We start from the raw sequence: 22,564 nt of genomic DNA on the forward strand, positions 1-22,564 counted from the left end.
TGTGTATGGTGAGGAACGGCATACATATATTTTATCCAGCTGATCGAGTGGAAGAAAAGAGAGGTGCATCTTCTGCAGGTATTAAAGCAGGTATTGTTTTAATGAATTCAGGTCTGATCATTTTGTCCTATAATTAAAATGGACACTACTTGTTTGTGAATGGATGGTGAGCAAGCTTGTGCTTAGTAGAGCAGCTCAATTTTTGAATCAGAAAAGGAACAGATGAAGAATTTGCTCTTCTTACTTAGTAAACAATAGGTAAGTGCAAAATATGTGTATTTCACTTGTAAATTCCCCAAGCATGTTAGCCTTGCATCTTATTAATAAACATCTTACAGATAGTTTATTTGCATTGTGGCTAGTAATAATGGCAAGTATTTTATTTAATGCCATACATACTGTATTAAAGATAAATATTTTGTGTTTATGTTTAACTAGCCGTCCCCCGTGGCTCCGCCTATCTCAGAAGCACTGAGCACAAAGCAGAAGCCAGTCCATCAAGGTGTGGGTGTGTACCCATTAAGGCATACATCCACACAATGCCCAATTTACAAGTGTCTGTCAACCTAGGATGTAATGCAACACTAAAATCAGACTACCAGAAGAAAGGGCATGCAGACAATAGGAGAACCTGCACACTCAACACAGATAATGACTAGGTGTGAAACTCTAACGCAAGATGCTGGATCCATGAAGCACTAGCATTAACTACTGCCCTACTTTCTTTCAAAACAGGATTAGCAACACTTCTGATACTTGTGGTTTGTTCTCTGCTTCCTCCTCTCTCCTCAGCTCTCCATCTCCTCCAACCTCAACCTACCTGACTGTCAAAGACTGCAAACTTTTTCAGAAATGTGGCTGTCATCAGCAGTCTATTCTCATTACACTCTCCACTCAGCATACTCCCTCATGAACACACCTCAACATTGTCCTTTCTCTCTCCACCACTGACTTTTCCAAAATCCTCTATTCGTCCCACTAGCTGTCCACTTGTCCCCATCCTCAAACATCTCATCCAAGTTAGCGCTATCTCTCTCTCCCCCTCACTCATTTCTACAGTTACACTCATTGTCAACGCAACACAGACATTTTTCCAACATTGTTGAAACAGGACCTAATAAATCCTTTTCTCAAAAAACCCACTCTCAAACCATGTCAAGTAGGGAATTACAGACTAGTCTCTTTCTCCCTCTCTCCTCCCCTTTCTATTAAAAAACCCTGGAATGTGTGGTCTCTAACCAGGTCTCTTCCCTTCTTCTACAGAACAGGCTGCTAGATACTAATCAGTCAGGCATTAGTAAGGGCCATTCCAACAAAACAACTCAACTTACCGTTGTCAACACATTATAGCAGGCTAGAGCTACTGTACCAATATGCCCTCTGTCCTCATCCTGCTAGATCACTACTCTGCCTTCCAAACGGTCAACCACCAGATCCTCCTTGCCACCCTCTCTGACCTCAGAATCACTAGGACTGCCCTCAGGCGGTGTGGAGAAATGTCAAGTGTGCACCAAGCAAGCACAGCAGTGCCACAGGGATCAGTGTTGGGCCCTCTTCTCATTAGTTCCTATCATTATTTCCCATGATTTTTCCTTATCGGTGTTATAATGATAATATGCAGCTGTACCTGTCATTCCCTCCAGTACCAGTTAGAATCTCTGCATGTCTGCATGAAGAAACACCAACTCCAGTTCAACCTGGCAAAAAACGGACCTTCTCGTTATCACAGCCTGCCTGTCTATTCAGAATGCTATCTCTGTTCAGCCTGGCTCATTATTGCGAACACCCAGCAAGTCTCTACACAACTTTGATGATCAATGACCAGATGTCCTTCGAGGACCATGTTATTACACTCTTTCTGTCTTGCAGATTCACTCTATACAACACCTGCAAGGTCAGACCCTATCTAATCGAGTATGCAGAACAACTCCTGGTCTAGGCCTTGATCTTGTCAGGTCTGGACTACTGCAACTCTCTACTGGCAGGAGCACCAGCATGTATCACCAAGCGGTTCCAGATGATTCATAAAAGTAGTGGCACTCCTTGTGTTCAACTAACTGAGGTAAGGACATGTCACTCCTCTTTTCAGATCACAATATTGGCTCACTCTAGTGGCACATATTAAGTTCAAACTCTTGATGCTTCCCTATAGAGTCAAAGGGTCAGCACATATATATATATAGATATATATCTTAAAAAAAAAAATCTAAAAACTTTTGCATGTGGCAGGACTCCGAGTTGTATTGGAAGTCCGATGTATATACTGTAGGCTGAACAGGACCGGAGAAAGTGCAGTCCCTTGTGGCGCTCCTGTGTTGCTGACCACAATGTCAGACGTGTAGTTCCCAAGATGCACATACTGAGGTCTGTCTTTAAGATAGTCCACAATCTCTGTCAGCTTGTCCCTAAGGAGCAGAGGTTGGATTGTGTTGAAGGCGCTAGAGAAGTCTAGAAACATAATTCTTACAGCACCACTGCCTCTGTCCAAGTGGGAGAGGGATCGGTGTAGCATATAGATGATAGCATCCTCCGCTCCCACCTTCTCCTGATATGCAAACTGCAGAGGGTCGAGAGCGTGTTGAACATAGATATATAGTCTTCTGCAAATTCTCTCTCACCATTCCATCGTAAGGACCACTCACGATTACTTGGAACTACCAATTAACCTAACATGCACTTCACTGGGGTTGTATATTAAAAAAAAAAAAAAAAAAAAAACAGAACATGCAAAATCTATACATACTGTAAGTGGTGTCATCAAGTACAGTGGGATGGGCAGTGCCTGTGTAATTGTGATTTGTCTCTTGTGCTTCCAAATTAAACGTATGCACGGGCCAAAGTCTACATTCTAAATGGTACCAAACGCTTCCAGAATTTCAGGCAAAGCTTCTTCGCAAACCGAACATAAAATTATATATTCTAGAAGAGACAGTAGGTGCCTCACCTAATGATATATGCCTTTTTTATGGTTACAGTGTTATTTGGTGCAAAGCAATAAAATCTTAAAGAGTTTAGTAGCTTTTTGTTTTTTGCCACAAAGGAAAAAATACAGCTAATCATTAACTAATTCAGTGTGCTTCAAGCAGTAAGCCAACACCAACCTTGACTACGTTCCAAACTTACAATTTATTTATATAGAATCATTTGGAGGGTGGCACGGTGGCGCAGTGGGTAGCACTGCTGCCTCGCAGTTAGGAGACCCGGGTTCGCTTCCCAGGTCTTCCCTGCGTGGAGTTTACATGTTCTCCCCGTGTCTGCGTGGGTTTTCTTCGGGGTACTCCGGTTTCCTCCCAAAGACATGCAAGTTAAGTGCATTGACGATTCTAAATTGTCCCTAGTGTGTGTGTGTGTGTGTGTGTATGTGTATGTGTGCGGTGTGCTGGCGCCCTGCCTGGGGTTTGTTTCCTGCCTTGCACCCTGTGTTGGCTGGGATTGGCTCCAGCAGACCCCCATGACCCTGTATTTAGGATATAGCGGGTTGGATAATGGATGGATAGAATCATTTGGAATGAACAACAAGTGGCAATTCAGATAATTCCCAAAGATCATGAATGCTCTTTTTTTCAAAGAAAAAATGAGTCAATGCTGGCTCGCTGCTAACATCTACTGGCAGAAAAATGTTTTGCAGTTTATAAATACTGATACAGCTACTGTCAGCCTTACTATGAACCCATATGTATTTATACATAACATAAAATCTTCTTCCCACTGTCTGCCTGTTTAACTGGGACATTCTGACATTTGTAACCAGCTCGTTCAAATTAGAAAATTAAGATCATATTGAACTTCATACTTTACTCTTTGCCAACAGTTTACATATAAAAAGTCTCATTTCTTTTAACCAAGGATCCACCCATGACTCTTAATATGTTAAACCAATTTGGGACATTACATAATGCTTCCTGACATAAGGGGTGTTTCTGGAGTATTTGTATGCAGATTGGGGAAAATTAAAATATATTTAAATATATAGATTATATATAAATGCACATAAAAGAACAAGACAGCACTCTGTTAGTTTTCTTCGGTCTGCCATGTTGCATTAAACAAAGCAAGTGGGGGCTTCACCAGATGGTATAAATAAAGGATGTCCATGTTTGAGTTCATATGTAATGACGGCTCAAGAACTCTTCTTTACCTACAAAGTATTTTCTGCAACATTATATAATGAAGTTAATAGGCTACATTCACTACTAAAAATAGTCATGCTGAACCCACCTTAGTTTCAAGCAATAATACATCATTTAAGGATCTCAAAAATGGTTTCAGAATCTAATGTTACACAAGTTAATGTTTTCTCCTCTTAAATTGCATAAATAGATATTTTGTACTCACTGGAATAAGCAGTGGCATCCATCTTGCCCACTCGCACAGGTGACCCAGAGTTCCGCATCTCAGCTGCAACCTCAAACCATACAGGTTCCAGTTTTTTGCAGTGCCCACACCATGGTGCATAAAACTATAAAGTTGAAACATCAAAACAGAACTTAGAAGGCAAGAAGAACGAAAAACAAAACAAGCTATTTTACTAGTTGTGTAAATGCAGGTGAAGGCAGATGCATTATTAACATAGGCTTGGCAATTAATGATTTTCAGATTTATGTAGGATTTATTTTAAATATTCAGAGTTTTCCACTATCTCATCTATTATTTTTTTACAGGTTATTTTTTTTTTTTTGCTGCTTTGCCAAAAACTAAATAAATCACACAGGACATAACAATTGGACAAAATAAAGCTCCTATTTTACAGCAATTTAGAATTTTAGATAGACAGATAGAACTTTGTCTCCAGTGGGAAATTTGGCAATGCTGATAAAATGAGACCGTGCCAACTACATGTACAAGGATGTAAACATACATAACAATCTTTATTTACTGGACAGAGGGTATGTAGAGTAGACATCAGAAATCTACTTAATGATGCTCAGATTTCAGCTTTTTCAAGCACATAAAATTTCACCTTATGTAAAAGCTTTTTTCAACCTTCATAAGCTCATGTATCTAGCAATATTTAAGTGAAAAACAACCAATTCTGATGGAGAAATAATTAAAAATCTCAAGCATACAATCTCACTGCATTTGTTTTTGTTAAGCCAGCAATGAAGTTAAGGTATAGCAGCAATGCTTTGATAATAGTGCATTAAAACACTTTCCTCCTGCATAAAAACCGAAAGAAGAATTGCATGCTAAGCCAGTACAACCAATATACACAAGTTACCTACTCAATGTGACTGTGGAGGGTTTTGGGGAAAAAAAAGGAAATCAACATATAAAGCAGTTTTTCTCGTTTCGTTCTTTGTTTTTTGTGTCAGATACAAAAAATTGGAATTGCATAAAAGTCTCTGCAAAAGATGTTAAAATAATTAAATGATCATCACTTGGATGAAAACGTCACTTATGCAAATTTCATTCTGAAATTAAAATGTTTACGTGTCTTTTTCAAAGCCATTACATGGATTAAAGTGTTGAATATTCATATTAAAAAAAAAAACTTTAAACTATAAGAACTATAAGCCAACTCATAGTGGATAGTGTGTGTTTTTTTTTTTAGGGTGGTGGCACTAAAAGACTTAATATCTCATGTCATCTCATTTTTTACTTCCTTGTATATGAAGTATAGGGAATCGTCCGAAGATTCAATGTTGAGATTTTGATGAATCTTGACATTTTAGACCTCCACGAGTCCAAAAAAAAACATTTTTGGAATTATGTCTGTCTGTGTGTGTGTATAAACATGATAGCTCGAGTACGCTTTCACTTAGGTCAAGCAAATTTTGAATACAAGTATTCGGTACAAAACGTAGATTTCTATCAACTTTTAGGTTATTTCTGTTAACTGCAAGTGGTACTTTACCTTTTACTCATGCAGCTGCAGAGTCCAATTTATTCAACTTTACTTTTATAATAATTGCTCAATATATTATTCATTTGATTTGATTTGTTGTTGATGTTTCTTTAATGTACATAATATAAAAATATAATTGTTACCGGCAATGTATGAAAAGCAGGCATTGTATAGAATGCCGAAAATTGAACGTCAAAATATGAAACAATTAATATTTCACACATTTCCTAGACATTCTATGCAGAGCCAAAAGACAAACCGGCAAAGTATAAAATACTCTGCTAATGACGTTTCTAATGTCATGTGACTTTCGACGCTCGCCTCAGACAGAGAATTACCCATTTGCATTTCAGTCTTTGTTCGGAAGTGACGAAACACGCTACTTTGAACTTGTTCAGCAAAGACTCTAGCCCATACTGTGCTGTATAAAAATGGAAGAGCAAGGTGTGGTGTCTGAGAAGGAATCATGGCATGTTGACATGCAACGACGATTCTACAATGAACTGTCTAAAGTGCATGCCAATGCTGCAAAAAACAGTGTTTTCCTAACCGAAACTACTTACCAGAAGTTAGTGAGCGATGTGAAAAAGGCCACGGTCGATGACTATTAAGGAGGAACCACGGGACTATTGGCTGCTGAATCGCTATGATGTGATGTTGTTGGAAAACAAAAGTAAACTGATTTATCCTGTTAATGAAGGCGTTAGTGCTATCCAGTTCTACATCATGAACTCAGAGTTATTTAACGTAATTCATGATGCTCATTTGGCCATTGGCCACGGAGGATATGACAGAATGTTGAAAGAACTTTCACCCAATTAGAAGAACGTTACTCGTCATGATAAGTGAAATTTTAAATATTTTTTTTTCCTTCCTTGCAACAAGTAGGTTCATATTTTATTTTGTCTTGTTTTCCTCAATAAGAAAGTCCTATATTTTATTTTGTATGTATTTCTTTTTCTTATAAGTCTTTTCAATAAAAGCCTTTTCATGACTCTCTTTTAATACTTTGCCTAAACAGCATTTGTCATTCTGTATAATGCCTAGGTATTACATACAATGCCTATGGAAAGTATATATAATATTAAAATAATTTGGATATTTTTTATACTTTGCCCAGAAATGTCAGGAATTCTATTTATTGCCTAGGCATTCTAAACAATGCCTGCTTTCCATACATTGCCGGTAACATAATCATTGTCTTGCAGTTTACTCCTCAAATACCCATCCCCATATCTGAGAAAACGAGAAAGTCTAGAGAAGACCACTCCCGATTTTTACACAAGGGGGTTGGAGACAAGGGTTCTGTGGGGTAAAGTATGACCACATTCTAAAAGGACTGCAGTGTATAGAAATATTTTACTTATACCTTCATTTAAGCTAGAAAATAATGTGCAAAAATGGCACCAGCACGGATGACATAGCAATAAATGTTTGTTAGGATTGCATAAACTTGAATCTAGACTAGAAACTTTAAAGATTTACATTTAGTACACAGGTGGGTGGAAGCCAAGATCTACTTGTACCAGAGTGTGAAAACTCACAATTGGAAGAACAAAAACATAAGTGACAGGAACCTAATAGTCTACTTGGTTTACAGTATCTAAGGGGCAGAACAGGAATAAAACAGGTATAATTTTAGGTATAATTTGCAATTGGAACCAATAAACTCAAACAAAGTATCTTCATAATATAAAGATTTATTTGAAGATACGTTTAAAACTTAAAATCAAAAATTAGTATTGTCACAAAATTTAGAAGGCACAAAATGTATTTAATAGGGAGCAATCCGAGTATAACCACTACATTTATTAGTTAAAAAATATTGTGACCACTGTCATTGAAGAACTAAAACACCAGACAGAAACATTGGTACAGGTGTCACTTCGACAACATAACCTTCAAGATAACTAGGTGCTCATATTTTTAAGAACCCTCAAAAGAACAGGAAGCTCTCCCTGGACTTCATTATGAATAAGATAATGAACTTACTAACCTTTAGTACGCTAATTAGACTTCTGACATTTCTAGAAATAAATACTGCACAATTAGTCTTCTAGTAGCACAAAGCAGTGCTTTCCACAATTGCATAAATACAAGTTTAGACTAATTTGCTTCTTCAGATTCAACTGCGTATGTAAAATAACTCCAAACATCTATAGTATTCCTTTCTAAATAAACAAGGTTGCAATACTATTTATTTTTCATCACAATTCTCTTTCATTAAATTTTCATTTTACTTTCATTTTGTTCAGTAGCACAAGCAGTGTCTGTCCTCTTTACTTTTTTTTTGCAAATTTAATTCTTATAAAAACCTTCTAAAGCAATCTGTGAAATTAGAGTGGTCTCTAATATCTTTCTGTTTCTGTTGTAAACAGATATGAACAAACACAGGTGTGAAAAATGAGTAATTCTAAATGGAACACCAATTAGCAAGAATGCACCAAACACATGATTTCATACTGATTTCATAGTGTTTTATCACTCTTTACTCATCCATCAGCTTTGAAATGTAACTCAATGAAAAATATAACACGACATCCCTAATGTGCTGCAAATGAAAAGCTCCTGGGAAAAAAATGACATTACAGTTTTATAGCTTGCACACTTAGACCTTGGCCACATACACAGTATGAACAACTGCTCATCAGCATGGCAAGTTTAATTTCGAAGTAAAACATGACAAAGTCAATTTTCTGGTGGAAATTCTTTAAAAAGCATAGAGGTGCACAGTAGCCCTTATGGTATTAATTAACAGATAACTGAAGCAATCTGAAAATTCTTTTGTACAGTAATGCAGGAAGGAAGAGAAATTATAAAAGGAATACCACAGTCCTACAAAGCTTCTGCTGTGTCACAAAATACTTTTTGTATTGCAGCAAAAAATCTTTTGTTTTAAAAAAGGAACATTTTGGTATGTTGCTGCAAAAATAGCTATAGCTGCACAAAATCAGCCAAATGAAAATCAATAAACTGGGTAAGAAGCTGTAATAAAGATTTGTTAGCAGAAACAATTTGCTATACCGGCAGGTTGTGCACATTTATATGTACCTTAGGAAGAAGGTAGTAGTAGGGTGTTGTCCCATGTTAGGCATTATGAATGTAATGAGAAGTCAAGCAAAATGACATTTTTTGGCTAACTGAACAGATTACAATATTCAAGCTTTTGAGGCAGCCAAGGCAACTTCTTCCGGCAAGATGTAATTAGGAAGAAGGTAAAATAATAATAATAATAATAATAATAATTCATTACATTTATATAGCGCTTTTCTCAGTACTCAAAGCGCTATCCACACAGGGAGGAACCGGGAAGTGAACCCACAATCTTCCACAGTCTCCTTACTGCAAAGCAGCAGCACTACCACTGCGCCACCTGTGATATACTGATATACTAAAGGACATGTTGAAAAGAAATCCAGAAAGTTTATTGTCAATCACTCCTTTGGGATGGGCATCATGTGCCAAAGACTTAACTAGGGACCTGTGGAGCAGGGTCTTTTTAAAAAGTTCATTACACCATGGGTTCAGTTATGTATTTAGTAGTATCCACTATGACAATAGCATCACCTATGTCAGCCTGTCTAATAAAAATAAAGGAGTCAAAGTGAGAATTTTTTAAAGGACATTTTTGATAGTGTTTGTCACCATACACGTCTACTCTGTCAAATACTTTGTCATCTCTATTCTGCGTGAATTCCTGAAATTAAACATTCTCAGCCATTACTAAAAACTTCAAGGGGTAAGTAACATATTTAAAAAAAAAAAAAAAAACCTAAGTACTCCTTTAAATGTATAAAGCGTGTGTTACACCATAAGTGATATCATGAAAATTGACCTTTTGCTTATTTATGTCAAGGAGTTCAATTATTGTAGCAGCCAGGCTGCAAAAGATATCGATGTTGGGGTAAAAAGGACCTGATGGATTAAAAGGGGGTAAGCTCGGTATTTTACAAGTTAGTTATTTCTTTGCAATCATATTGAATTAATCTGTCAAATGAAATTATGCTCTTAAGAGAAGCAGTTTTTATAAATTTAAAAAAAGATGAATGTCAATGATACCAGGGTCCAACGTTAAAACAAAAGCAGCAAAACTTACTAAAAACAATTGATTTTGAAGCAGCAAAGTTTTAGATTTAAGAAAGAATGCCTTCCATGTTCCTAAGGCATGTTTATGACAACAAAAGTAAACAAGAAGCGACACATTTAATCAGATTCTAGGTATTGTTTTCTTCAGGTTAGGATATATTATTTGTTTACTTGCCTGCTTACTGCATGGGTGAAGTTTTGACATTTACCCCAGGCACACCCCTAATGCTGGCACACTTACTCAGTCACATGGATATTTCTGCCAAAATGTATTGAGTTATTTTACAAAGAACTGCACTTGAGTGTTTCAGTAGTCTAGTGACAGCTAGTGACAGAGAGAGACAGAGGTAGGCTGAACATGTGTGATACTGCATAATCAAGTGACACAAACTGACAGATGTTACAGGAATATACAGATGATGATTTACCAAAGGCAGAGTGCTACTGTAGAGTTGCCATTTTTGCCTTCCAGTGCCAGGGTCTACATAGAGTTTGCACATTGTTCCCATTTATTTATAGATTGACGGGTATCACTTAGTGTGTTTAACCACAAATGATTTTAACTCAGAATATTGGAAATGTTTTAATAATACTTGTGAATGACCAAAAAAGTTCAGACCTTCATGTGTTGTGAAATAATTTACATTCATCACCTATTTTCTGGGTATATAGCTTTCTATGTACAAGGTTGTCACAGAGAAAGAGAAGTAGTAAGTTGAAACACACAGCTAGTTTTTAAATGGTTGAATCGCACAAAATTGCTTTTGTTTTTTTTCTCCTTCTTAAAATGACATGGACATGCTGTTTTGCAATATGTGTGTAATCTCAACATTCACATTCATACTCAATAATACTCTTGAAAAATTGACATATTTGGAAAGTTTAAAGGCTTTTTTCTTCATGCTTCTTTTTAAAATGCAAAAGCAGGCATGTAAATTTTAAAATTTATACAAAAATTGCTTCACTTTAGAACAGATTATGTGACAACTATATAGCACTAGACATCCCCCGCGTATTAGTGAAACAAGACAATGAGGAGGGCCCGGCCCAGCTCTCTACTCCTGACGTCACTCTTCCCCATCCCCTCGGCCCACAGCCCCTGTCTCGGATTAGCGCGAATTTATTGCTCCTGCAAGTGAACTATGACTCTTAGCGTAATGAGAGAAGTCGCAAAATCAACCGGAATGTTCAAGCAAATTATAGAAAAAAAAAATCTAAATCTGTTAAGTAGTTCTCTCGTTCGTTAACTAAGCAGAGTTAAGGTTACACCCCGAGGCAGATGCGTTAGTGAGGAGGGCCACGCCCCCCCTCCCCACAGCCTGATGAGTCTCCGCCCACCCTCCCCGCAGCGTGATAAGTCTCTCACGGATTCGCACTAATAAATCCGGTACCGCAAACGAACTATGATACTTAGCGTGATGAGAAAGTCACAAAATCAATGGAATGTTCAAACAAATTATAGAAAAAAACCCGATCTAAATCTATTAAGTAGTTCCTCGTGAAAAGTGGACAGACATACAAACGGCTCTAAAAAACTACAAGAAATTTCATGCTTGGACCACGAAATTTTTAAAACCGTTTCTTAGCGAGCACCTATGGGCCAAGGGTAACCTACATTCCAAATTTTGAGTCCCAAGTCCTCATGGTTCAGGAGATTTCGTGATGAGTGAGTCAGTGGTATTTGGCTTTTATATATATACAGTTAGGTCCATAAATATTTGGACAGAGACAACTTTTTTCTAATTTTGGTTCTGTACATTACCACAATGAATTTTAAACGAAACAACTCAGATGCAGTTGAATTGCAGACTTTCAGCTTTAATTCAGTGGGGTGAACAAAACAATTGCATAAAAATGTGAGGCAACTAAAGCATTTTTTGAACACAATCCCTTCATTTCAGGGGCTCAAAAGTAACTGGACAAATTAAATAACTGGAAATAAAATGTTCATTTCTAATACTTGGTTGAAAACCCTTTGCTGGCAATGACAGCTTGAAGTCTTGAACTCACGGACACCACCAGATGCTGGCTTTCCTCCTTTTTAATGCTCTGCTAGGCCTTTACTGCAGCGGCTTTCAGTTGCTGGCTGTTTGTGGGCCTTTCTGTCCGAAGTTTAGTCTTCAACAAGTGAAATGCCTGCTCAATTGGGTTAAGATCAGGTGACTGACTTGGCCATTCAAGAATTTTCCACTTCTTTGCTTTAATAAACTCCTGGGTTGCTTTGGCTGTATGTTTTGGGTCTTTGTCCATCTGTATCATGACACGCCACCCAATCAATTTGACTGCATTTAGCTGGATTTGAGCAGACAGTATGTCTCTGAACACCTCAGAATTCATTCGGCTGCTTCTGTCCTGTGTCACATCATCAATAAACACTAGTATCCCAGTGCCACTGGTAGCCATGCACACCCAAGCCATCACACTGCCTCCACAGTGTTTTACAGATGATGTGGTATGCTTTGGATAATGAACTGTTCCACGCCGTCTCCATACTTTTTTCTTGCCATGATTCTGGTAGAGGTTAATCTTGGTTCCATCTGTCCAAAGAATGTTTTTCCAGAACTGTGCTGGCTTTTTTAGATGTTCTTTAGCAAACTCCAATCTAGCCTTTCTACTTTTGAGGCTTATGAGTGGCTTGCACCTTGCAGTGCACCCTCTGTATTTACTTTCATGCAGTCTTCTCTTTATGGTAGACTTGGATAGCGATACGCCTACCCCCTGGAGAGTGTTATTCACTTGGTTGGCTGTTGTGAAGGGGTTTCTCTTCGCCATGGAAATGATTCTGCGATCATCCACCACTGTTGTCTTCCGTGGATGTCCAGGTCTTTTTGCGTTGCTGAGTTCACCAGTGCTTGCTTTCTTTCTCAGGATGTACCAAACTGTAAATTTTGCCACTCGTAACATTGTAGCAATTTCTCAGATGGGTTTTTTCTGTTTTCGTAGCTTAAGGATGGCTTCTTTCACCTGCATGGAGAGCTCCTTTGACCGCATGTTGTCTGTTCACTGCAAAATCTTCCACATGCAAGCACCACACCTCAAATCAACTCCAAGCCTTTTATCTGCTTAATTGATAATGACGGACTTGCCCACACCTGCCCATGAAATAGCCTTTGAGCCAATTGTCCAATTACTTTTGAGCCCCTGAAATGAAGGGATTGTGTTACAAAAAATGCTTTAGTTGCCTCACATTTTTATGCAATAGTTTTATTCACCCCACTGAATTACAGATGAAAGTCTGCACTGCAACTGCATCTGAGTTGTTTAATTTAAAATTCATTGTGGTAATGTATAGAACCAAAATTAGAAAAAAGTTGTCTGTCCAAATATTTATGGACCTAACTGTGTGTGTGTGTATATATATATATACACATATATATATATGAGATTATTATGTAGAAATTCCTTTGAACTGGAAAATACCAAAAACTTACTTTTTAAAGACAGAGCACATAAGCAGATCTTACGAAATAAGGTAAACAGCTCAATACATGTCTAAAATGGGCAATATTTAGAAGTTGGTACAAAATAAATAAACCAGAACAATTCAGATGCAAATATTGGTCCAGAAGAGAACCCCCACTTTTCTTTTTTTTAAGGTATAGTGTGTTGAGTAAAGGAGAACAAATGGGATCTACCTGACCTACTCATTCGCTGATTTTTATAAAGAAATAAAAAAAAAAAAAAAAAAAAAAAAAAAGAGGATCCAGAATCAACAGATGTGAATCAGTAGAGGAATATGATGAGCCAAGGGTGGAAAGTGATAATTGGGTAGTTGGCTGGCTGGTGTTGGGAGGCTGTAGTATGTAGGCATAAAGTGCCTAAGTCTAATTCTTATGGTGATTTATTACTTGGAATAAAACGGTCTTCTTTTCTCTTGGGATTTTTAGCAAACAAACAAATTACACATTTCTAACTGGTCACAGTAGGTGTGTTTTACTATGCTGGTGTTAATAATCTTGCTACAAAAACAGCTTTCATAGTAAAGCGAGTGGCACCCTTTCGTTTGCTAGAATAGGTGAAGTAATAGCTCACCTTAATGTGTGTGTAGCACTTGCCAGATTTACTGTGTGAACTATAAATGCCAATCAATTACCATCTTGTAAATTTACAAATGATGCAAATTTCACTGGAGAGTGCTTAATATCAAGTCTTGTTAAACTCTTCTGATAACTGGACTGTAACTCTGTATGTCTGTTATAAAAGTGGAAAAGTACCTTTTTTAGTTGCAGAAAATCAGTGTTTCCCTGATGTAAATACAACGATCTATGAAATGCTCTGCAAATGGATGTGTCTTTTTAACTTCAGTCAGACTTACTTAATTCATCCAAAAAATGTGTTTTAAACATTTTGAAATCTTCAATGTGAAAACTGCAGATAGGATGTGACCTGCAATTAACCAGCAAACTCATTTGTCAACATTGGTCCAAAAAATATATTTTATTTAATCACTACTTAAGGTAGGCATAACCTACCCAACAAAGAGATGATGAACACTATGCATTCATTCGAATACTTCATTAAATGTCGCATGTTAGGGTAAGTATAACAAAGCTAAGCAATATAGCTTTTCATACATCACTTGTGTAGTCAACTTGCTATCTATGACATGGTTTCTTCTACAGAGAAACTTGTATTTATATTCTTGTTAGCCTTGCATTAACTGTCAAACAGTTTAATTTCATATGAAGTATGTTATAACAATGTTGAATTCAACTGAACAGATGAAATTATTGAAATAAACAAGGCTGAAAGAGTGAGTGCCAACTTTTACTTTAAAAATGTATTCTCCGCAAGAGCACCGGCACAAAGGAAGAAACACTAATAAGTTCATTAAACCTTATATATTCAGGAAAAATCAGATTAAAAAAAGAAAATGAAGATCAGTGTTGGGCTGAGTGGACTATTACCATCAAAACCTTGTGACATTAAAGATCTTATTTTGTTAAATGAACCTTTTAGGGCTATTTTTTTTTTGTTTCTTATCTCCCAGGGCTGAATATTTCTCCAAAAACTAACATTTTTTTAAAAAGAACACAAAGCAATTGTTTAACATATCAAATCAACAAAAAATATTTACTTTTGACAAATGTTACTGTCTTGCATGTTGTATGAGCCTGCATACTCTATGATTTCACATACATATCACATACATTTTACACAGCAAAGTCCTGCAAAGTCTGATCTCGCTCAAAGCAGCCAATTTCAGTCATTGCCACATTGCACTCCTTACAATATGTGTTGCTTTGGTGCCTACTTTTCAATTGTCTGTTGCTGCACTTTCTCACATATATTGTTAGTGTGTACTGTAGAGAGAAAAGTCACCCATTTGCCATCGTGCCATGCCACTGCCACCAAGTTTTCTGCCCGCATGAAAACCATACTGTCACCTCTTTTCATCTTCTGAAACTTTATGAACTTTATGCATGGCATTATAGCCTGGCTCACCCCATGGGATTTGCTTCTGTTTATTACAGAAGTGAATAAAACTTTGCAGCAGCACATACCTATCACCACGCTGCATAACTTGTCCAAAGCCACCAGAGGACAAAGCACGTTTGGACCAATGCTCCCTGAAGTTATATCACCAGTTCTGTCCCATCTCTGTTTGTAATGCCACAGCACGCTTCATCTCATCTTTTGTTGTGGGTTTCCACTTTGAGAGAATGCGATGCAACCGCAGCCCGCAATTCAAAAAATTTCTCTGCCTACCTGTTTGTCTCGTCTGGCAGTAGCTGAAAAGCAGCATCAGGAGAGAACAGCCTGTAGTAGTTCAACAGCTGGTGATCTGTCATGTCCAACAGCAAGCCATGCCATCTTGTGAAATCCGGTAGCCAGATCGGCTCTCAACGGATCAATGTCTGTGTATTTATCCCACGCGAACCTTGCCGTAGATGCATCAGCTGCGCGAAGGTGCTCAACTGGCAGCGGATCAGCTGCCGCGGCATCGGCTGGTGTCTGATCAGCTGATGCCGGCTTCTCACTCTCTTGCTCGATCTCCTGATCACTGTCAATAAAATCCGATTCTGAAAAATCAGAGTCCGACTCCGCGATAATGCGCAAAACATCGTCTGCCGAGTGTTTTCTTTTTGTGTTTTCTTTGTCACATGTCAATGCCATCTTGCCATTGTTTACATTTCGCAACTCACGCACACGCAAGGATTAGTTGCCGAATCAACGAGTCTACCATTCCTCCAAGCACAGAGGGAATGCCTGTGACGTGACAGTGAGATTTGTCGCCATTAACAGCTGATTGTCGCCCTCTATCCCTGGATGTCGACTTTTGTCGACATTCGCCCTCAACCCTTCCTGTCGACAAAAGTCGACATCCGCCGTAAAAGAGTTAACAACCACACAACAGTTTCAGTATGTTGACCAGAAAACTAACTACTGTATACATTCGCATATAAGTCGGGTCTTGAAACACGAATAATCGATCATAAATTCAGACCCCGACTTATACACCCGTTCAAAAATACGACACCTAATTTTGTTTTTTACATCTTCTTGCCTCCTCCAATCTCACACCAGTTTCTCAGAAATATTGAATTTTGTTGCAGTAGTGCAGTTACCAATTTCTTTCGCCATTTCAACAACTTTTAATTTAAAACCAGCTTCATATTTTCTTCTGATCGAACACTCCATAGTAGATAAGGGATGCTCCTACGATAAAGGTGTATGAGGGTGTGATACAAAAAACACAAAACAGTGCAAACGTTTTGTGCACAATACATAGAAAAAAAAGGCAGTGTGCTCCCCTCTCTCAGGTGGGCGTTAGCATATCATAATCTCTTGGATCAATAGCGTGAGTTTTCTGCATTCGACTTATATGACCAACATCTATATACTGTATATAATTCACTAAGCCGACAGAACAGGCAAGACAACCATGGGATACGCACGATATAGCCACGCCCGCCAACTCACAGAGACCTATCCACCAACGCTAAGACGATGGGATACGCCGACAACTCACAGAGCCACGCCCACCGACAACTCACAGAGCCACGCCCACCGACTCACAAACTGCAACAACTCAGCAAACAAGGACTGCGGTAGTTAAACCACTACTTAAGAAAAATAATCTCGATCCCTCTGCTCTTGAAAATTATAGACCCATCTCTCACCTGCCTTTCTTAAGTAAAATTCTAGAGAAGGCAGTCATTATACAGTTAAATGAGCACCTCAATAAACATGCTATTCTTGATAAATTTCAGTCAGGTTTTAGAACAAATCACAGCACAGAAACTGCACTCGTTAAAGTAGTAAATGACTTGCGGGTAAATGCAGACAGAGGCCATTTATCTGTTCTCATCCTCTTAGATCTGAGTGCCGCATTTGACACCATTGATCATAATATTCTTAAGAATCGCCTTAGTCAATGGTGGGCCTCTCTGGCAGTGTCTTAAATTGGTTTGAATCCTACCTGGCAGGGAGAAAATTCTTTGTTAGTTGTGGTAATTATAACTCAAAGACACATGATATTCTATATGGTGTTCCACAAGGCTCTATCCTGGGTCCGCTGCTCTTCTCAATCTACATGCTTCCATTAGGTCAGATTATCTCAGGGCACAACGTGAGCTACCACAGCTATGCTGATGACACACAGCTGTATTTATCAATAGCACCTGATGACCCCAAATCTCTTGATTTGCTAACACAATGTCTAACCTGTATCTCAGAATGGATGAATAGTAACTTTCTCAAATTAAATAAAGAAAAAACCGAAATCTTAGTGATTGGCAATAATGGATACAATGAGGCTATTAGAAATAAACTGGATGCATTAGGATTAAAAGTCAAATCGGAGGTAAAAAGCTTAGGGGTAACCGTTGATTGTAATCTGAATTTTAAATCGCATATTAATCAGATCACTAGGACAGCATTTTTTCACCTAAGAAACATAGCAAAAGTTAGACCTCTTATATCATCGAAAGATGCAGAGAAATTAGTTCATGCGTTTGTGTTCAGTCGGCTAGATTACTGTAACGCACTCCTCTCAGGACTACCCAAAAAAAGACATCAATCGTTTGCAATTAGTGCAGAATGCAGCTGCTAGAATCCTTACCAGGAAAAGAAAATCCGAACACATTTCTCCAGTTTTGATGTCACTACACTGGTTACCTGTGTCATTCAGAATTGACTTTAAAATTCTGCTTATGGTTTATAAAGCTTTAAATAATCTCGCCCCGGCTTATATATCGGAATGTCTGACACCTTATATTCCAAATCGTAACCTCAGATCCTCAACTGAGTGTCTCCTTAGAATTCCAAGAGCAAAACTTAAAAGAAGTGGTGAGGCGGCCTTCTGCTGTTATGCACCTAAAATCTGGAATAGCCTGCCAGTAGGAATTCGCCAGGCTAATACAGTGGAGCACTTTAAAAAACTACTGAAAACACATTGAGGTGCTCATTTAACTGTATAATGACTGCCTTCTCTAGAATTTTACTTAAGAAAGGCAGGTGAGAGATGGGTCTATAATTTTCAAGAGCAGAGGGATCGAGATTATTTTTCTTAAGTAGGGGTTTAACTACCGCAGTCTTAAGACAGTCTGGGAAGACCCCCGTATCTAATGATGAATTTACTATGTCAAGAACATTATCACTAAGCACGCCCGATACTTCTTTGAAATCGAGGGGACTGAACCCAGCCACTCTGCTCAGGAACCCTTCCGCTGCTGGTATGAATTGTTTCAGTTACTACTCTGAGATTAGGAGTACTGGTAAGGATAGGGAGGTCCACTGATTGGTAAATCAGAAAAATTCATCTGAAGACCATGTCCAGTTCAGTGTATTAGAAACTGCTACAGTTACACCAAAATGGGGCTCAGTCACATGATGGCCTTCTCCCTCACTTGTGCATAAGACAGAGAATTTTACAACTTGAGGCAGCTACATCCCCCTTGCCTGAAGAAAGCAACACACGCTTTACAGAAAGAGGACCATAACCTCAGATTTACAGATTTTTTTTTGTAGTTGGTGTTAATTCTCACCCCACTAGCATCACACTCCGCTGCAAACCACTCCAACTGGCATCTGAGATCAATGTCTGATGAAACATCACATGTTACTGTTACTGTTAGTGGGTTGCACGCAGCACACTTTTCTGCTTGGCTATACGCTTGAGCCCTGTAAAGGACCAGCAGACGTGCCTTGCCTTATACCCAGTGCTGCAGGGTTAATAATAAGGCAGGTAATTTTGCTTTAATAAAATAGGTACTGTGTTAGGATACTTATTACTTTAAAAAGTACTCAAACTATGTAACCCACGTTACTTTTAAAATGTTACCTCCAACAGTGCTCCCAAGATTGAGTTGCCGAGATCACCAATACATAAATTTAGCAATTTCTGAAATATCGAGACACATTACTTGATCAAAAAGAAGGAATAATGTGATCACCTGAGCATTTGCCTCAGGAAATTTACCCTGTGGACGCTTCTACCCATGGCTGTAGGCGAACAAAGACACAGGCAGACTACATAGACCTAAAAGGAGCCCTGTTAAGGGTTTACATAGCCAGACAACTGGGTTACTCGCCAAGAAATCTGTGTGTGTTAACCCAGTTTCTCTTAACTGGAATAAGGGTTTACATAGCATTTTACAAATCAGGATTCTGTGACCAGCCAGGTTATAAAAGCACAGGTAAACACATTAAATGAACCCTTGGCTAAGCAGAAGACCCACATTGACTCATAGCGTGTACATGGAACTGAGAATTCTTGTAGTTGGCAGTCAACATGTTAGCATTAAAGTCCTATTTAACCCTTTGCAGTCGTATTTAATTTTCAACGTCACGCTACATTAGTCGTAATTAATTATTGAAAAAACGCCAATAATTACAGCAGTTATTTTTTTCAAGCACGTAGGAATAACACAGGCCACTTTTCTCGACCAGGCGACTGTGCAAATCGGTCAGAAACTTGCAGGGCCACCAGCGGTGGCCTGACGACCTATAGCGCACTTTTTACTAAGGCCAGTTTTCTGGCCTAACGACCGCAAAGGGTTAAGCTGCTATACAAAAAGGCAAATAAAATTGAATACCTACTTTATGTTCTAATATTACTATAGAAACAGAACTACAAAGTAGTAGCCCATGATATAAATGCAATTCTAGAAATAAGTACAAGTGCTCCATATAGCAACATACAGAGCCATTCAATACGATCTCCGCAGTACATGAAAAGTGGCCCTTAACCCGCACTTATAAAGTTTAGAGGCAGGCCGCAACTGCAAACTTTTCTGCCACCATTCCTAGTATGACATTATATAAATAATGAAAATCCATAACCATTTCTTAATGCATTTTGATATTTATGTCATGAAAACTTCACAGAGAGAAGGCTATTCTCTATTTAATTAATTTGTTAGTGCTTTTGTATAGCAGTACTTTAAAGGTAATGGTCAATGGCTACATTGTGCGTTTTAGTAGTCCACATAAAATCAATTTAATAACATACTATTTTAATGCATCGATTATTTACTGTATATGTTGTCTTGTGCACTGTATGATTACAAGGCTGCAAGATCTTGTGAATCCCATAAATTGATAAAACAGTCAAGCTATTTATTAAATATTGTACAGACCCTTCAACCAAGTGATTTGGTCAGCTGATTATCACACATATCTTTAGCTCAAGTAGGGAATATTGAAGTTTCCACACACAGCCTTCATACCCAGTGCATCTTGTATTTTACAAACTAGCACAATACATTACAGGATTGTGGCTGCACAAGCATCGATAAGGTAGCCCAACAAAATAGATATACTTTCAGTCAGAGCTTTTATTTTTTTTACATTTTTATATTGAAATGTTGTACCTATTTAAAGAATGTAAACAAATGTATGAACATAAAAATGTAATTGTAAGCACTAAAATATAACAGAAATGTTCATGTGACCAAGACAGAGACTAAATCAGATTTCTGTGGGAAACATTGTAATAACTTTTTATATAAACTAAAATTAATCCTAACTTGGACAATATGTTAAAGTCTAATGCACACATACTTAGGACAGTAGGGAAATTAAAAAAAAAAAAGCAAGCACCTTGAGGTGAGGAATCATTTAAACAAAAATTTTGGGAACCCTGCTCAGATTTTATCATTTTACTGCAATGTACCGAATTTGACAGATTTCTGAACATTTTAATGCACCATACTATTTTTTGCTGCTAAATGTAAAAGAATGTTAAAAATAAAACAGTGGCATGTACTAATGTTTAAGGACCCTTTCAGTTAACAACCACTCCGGATGTTGTTGTACCTTTTCTCAAGAACTGTGGGCTCCTTTAGGCAGCTGACAGGGGAATTGAAAATAAAGTTAATTGACCCTTACAAGCACAGGAATGCTATAAAAAGGATATCTAAATGCGTCTAGCTTAGAAATTACACTGTCAGGAACATTATTAACAAATGGAATTTAAAGAGAGCTGCTGACGTTGAGGCAAGATGTGGAATACCCAGAAGAGAATCGCTGAACAGAACAAATATGCAAAGTATTACCAGTGTATCACGTCAAATAAGCTGCATGCACTAAAATGCACATTAAAAAAAATTATATGTACAGAAGAATGTGTTAATGTCAATTTACAATGTTCAGTAGTACAGCTTTAAAGTACACAATCGCAAGGGGCTAAATCATACATTAGTGTGTGTTTCTTTTTTTTTTTTTTTTTTTTAATTAAAAACTACAATGGCATCACCAGGGATAAAGTCAAGTCTCTTCCGTGTTGACATCATGTCATGATGAAAAAAATCAATTTGTCACAAGCGGTTCATTATACATTAATATTATCATTGTGCATACTACAGAATTACCACTATATATTATATACATACACACATACAGTGCATCCGGAAAGTATTCACAGCGCATCACTTTTTCCACATTTTGTTATGTTTACAGCCTTATTCCAAAATGGATTAAATTCATTTTTTTCCTCAGAATTCTACACACAACACCCCATAATGACAACGTGAAAAAAAGTTTACTTTAGGTTTTTGCAAACTTATTAAAAATAAAAAAATTGAGAAAGCACATGTACATAAGTATTCACAGCCTTTGCTCAATACTTTGTCGATGCACCTTTGGCAGCAATTACAGCCTCAAGTCTTTTTGAATATGATGCCACAAGCTTGGCACACCTATCCTTGGCCAGTTTCGCCCATTCCTCTTTGCAGCACCTCTCAACATCCGAGGTTCGATCCCCACAAGGGGAGCAGTAGAGTGTGTACGCCTGATGAGCCCAAATGAGGGCGAAACACGTGTCGCGTACTCTTTGCATTATTTGACAGTAAACTATGCAATATATATATATCCTCTTTAATAAAATCCCTGTGTGCGTCCAGGTGTCCCTGTGTGTGTGTGTGTCTTCTGATGAAGTGCGCATGCGCGGGGTACGGTGCGATGCGAGATATTATTGTCAGAGAAAGTTACAGGCGTTTTATGGAAATACAAACCAGTATTACTACGAGAGGAAATTAAAGGTACACAATACAGTGACTCATATTACAGCCACATACAAGCCAGTATTACTGTCAGAGGAGATTAAAGGCATATTACCTGGTCTCGCATCATCATTCAATTGGTAAATAAATCTCAACAGTGTTTATACTTCCTGAGAAGGCTAAAGAA

General features: G+C 37.9%; 1 protein-coding gene across 2 annotated transcripts in view; it reads right to left on the reverse strand.

The window, feature by feature from the left end:
* The window catches only part of LOC114653862 (protein disulfide-isomerase TMX3-like), a 1,157,775-nt gene that overhangs the window by 86,413 nt on the left and 1,048,798 nt on the right, over positions 1-22,564 (reverse strand). Inside the window, exon 4 of one of the 2 annotated variants that reach the window (XM_051929279.1) lies at positions 4,336-4,459. The exons of the other annotated variant lie outside the window; for it this stretch is intronic. Within the exon in view, the coding sequence (XP_051785239.1) occupies positions 4,336-4,459 (124 nt within the window). The remainder of the gene's footprint in view (positions 1-4,335; positions 4,460-22,564) is intronic. 2 annotated transcript variants of the gene reach the window in all.

The sequence above is a fragment of the Erpetoichthys calabaricus genome, chromosome 6 (assembly GCF_900747795.2).
Source record: "Erpetoichthys calabaricus chromosome 6, fErpCal1.3, whole genome shotgun sequence".
NCBI lineage: Eukaryota > Metazoa > Chordata > Cladistia > Polypteriformes > Polypteridae > Erpetoichthys > Erpetoichthys calabaricus.